This window comes from Montipora capricornis, chromosome 1 (genome assembly GCF_036669925.1).
Source record: "Montipora capricornis isolate CH-2021 chromosome 1, ASM3666992v2, whole genome shotgun sequence".
Taxonomy (NCBI): domain Eukaryota; kingdom Metazoa; phylum Cnidaria; class Anthozoa; order Scleractinia; family Acroporidae; genus Montipora; species Montipora capricornis.
The window spans coordinates 47,319,658-47,322,157 of NC_090883.1; the positions used below are offsets into that span (position 1 = coordinate 47,319,658).

Below are 2,500 nucleotides of genomic sequence, written 5' to 3' on the forward strand. Positions count from 1 at the left end.
TATGCAAAAAGTCAGGGTAGGTCACCGAGCGAAGTTTTGGGGTATTCCTCAACATTTGTAACAAAGGGTGGTTCCCAGATTTTGCAGTCTGATATGCTCGAGTCATGAGCGTAAGTAGGGAACTTAAGATCTACGACGCGGCCGTCAACAAGAACGTCACGCAACAACAATATCATTGGTTAACAGAGGAAAAATAATCGTGCTGCACGTGCGGCACACATTTTAGCAAATATTCGTGTGGTACACTGCACAACAAGGGCGTGAAATGACCAAATTTGAGGTTTTGACGACAACGTGGGCGTACAAATGTGAACTTTTCATTTTCTATTTTTTATTGTGAAACCGTTCGCACCAATTTCGCTTTTTGCCCATATTGTGCGTCTTGAACGAGACGGAATAGTCGCAGTAAATGTATGATAGCGCAAATTGATATTTTTAGGTGACGTTTTCGTCGACTACATTGTCATAGATATTAAGTCCCCAATATGGCGTGTGAAGTCTACATCTACAGGCTCAGCTGAAAACCCATTCGAGCCTTCTTAAATGCACTTGTGCTCATTAAAGGGAATCAAGGCTATGTTAATTATGGTATGAACTTACCCAAAAGTAATGTGTATCTAGACGGGTCACTGCTTCTATAAACGCAATGGGCGGCTGTCAAGGCCCAGTTTTGGTTTAGAAGAGACGCTCCGCAGGTGTGACTGGAGCCAATACGCAAGGATAACTGCCATGGCCAAGAATGAGCTCGGGCTTCCTCGCCTCCAACGATTCGAGACCCTAGAGGTTTCTTGCCGCACTCTGTTAGCGAAAAACAAAAAGTGTCAGTTTCCACGAATATTAAAACTCGACGGCTATGAAAAACATCTGTTCGTCTCAAGATTTTACTACATAAAATTATGTTGGTGATGATCATTCTCTTTGCTATAGCATTTGAACTTCAAATGATTGTGATAAATGCATGCAAGTTACCTAAATAAGATTTCAAGGAAAACTGGAAACTGGCATGAAGAGTGCCTCATTTAATTTGTTTCTCTGAGAGGGAATACAGGTTGTTAATTGCCAAGTTTAAGAGACTGTTTTAAAGCTTTTTTTTTTTTACCAGTGAGTCGCTTGTTTCAAAGATCCAGCGATATGATATATCTTATTATGTCCATGTGCTCGGACCGTTCTGTAATTTCCTCGTCTGTTCGTCTCTGTTTCTTGGAAAAATACGAACCGTGTACTGCCCTCGGACCAAGTTGATTAGAGGTCTGTAGTTTGGACAGAGATTTCAGTAAGAAAATAATTAGCATTCAATTCGCTGGCAATATATCTTATTACGCCCATTTGCTCGGACCGTACTGTTGTTCTTTCTTTTTTTTTTTTTTTTTCAGTTTTGGAATAGAAAGTTAAGAAACCTAAGCAACAACGAGGACGTGACTATTTCAAATCGACGTGATAACTGATCATTATTACAACCCCTTTTCAGTTTCTGTCTACGGTGTGCCAGTTAGGAAAGGGTAAATTTTGCTCAGGCTGCTGCGTTTTCCAGGCACAAAACATACCTTTCGCTATTTGAAATTTCTAGATAACTAAATTCCAGCTACAAAAAAGAATTTGTTCCTTGAGTGCCCGTAAGTTATACTTAAAGTTTCCGAAGTGTTGTGTTGAACAACTTCTCTAAAACCTCAACATTGCAAAATGAAAATACTTAAAGTACGACTGCACCTTGTGTGAGCGACGGCGCCAAAAAGTTGACCAACAGGATTAAAAGGACAAACATCCTTGAAGGTTGTGCGGAGAGGCAGATGCAAAGATCATCCTTTTATCGAACTTTTTCAGCTCTTGTTAAATAGCTGTGTTTGATTTTCACATCTGCTGAACGGGCAAAATACTCTGTATCAACAACTTTTCTTAACAACGTGAAAAGAAATTGAAAAGAAATGTTTAAACCCGAGATACGATAATGACATTAAGAGCCTCGGAAAGCAAGGTGCAAGAGCTGTGTTTGAGATGTTAATGGTTCATCCGCTACTAACAACAACTTTTCAAAGGAGACGAAGTAGCCTGCAACAATCGCAGTGACACTTTGTTTTCAAAAACCACTAAAAGATCTTATTCAGGCGTCCTTTCAGTCAACTTGAACTTCGAGAATATTTAAGTAGCTGGACACCTAAGCCGCCCAAGATCACGACATGAATAGAATTAACTATTGAAGGGTAATTTGAAGTGCTTTCTTAACAAGTAAACCATGTGAGCGTTTGCCCTACTAATGGAATTGGGCTCACAAAAGGATATAGAACAAAATTATCCGGGGTGGGAATTGAACCCAAGACCTTCTGGTTAAATCACCGCTACTGTACCGACTGAGCTACAAGGTCAAACAAGGTCGAGTCGATGTCAATTTCATGGCAATGGATATGTATAAGTAGTGGGAATGGTTTTGCAAAACTCTGTTTTCTGGAGGTTTTGCGTCATGCACGAAGATATTATTTGAAAACGTTTGTATGTTGCACAAAAC

The 2,500-nt window shown here is 39.9% G+C and overlaps 1 protein-coding gene across 1 annotated transcript in view; it reads right to left on the reverse strand.

Annotated features, from left to right (window-relative positions):
• LOC138046530 (transmembrane protease serine 9-like) overlaps positions 1 to 1,788 on the reverse strand; it is an 18,387-nt gene extending 16,599 nt beyond the window's left edge. Inside the window, exons 1-2 of the mRNA XM_068893148.1 lie at positions 1,708 to 1,788; positions 601 to 798 (exon numbers count right to left, since the gene is read on the reverse strand). Of these exons, the coding sequence (XP_068749249.1) occupies positions 601 to 798; positions 1,708 to 1,762 (253 nt within the window). The 5' untranslated portion in view covers positions 1,763 to 1,788. The remainder of the gene's footprint in view (positions 1 to 600; positions 799 to 1,707) is intronic.
• Positions 1,789 to 2,500: the final 712 nt, after the last annotated feature.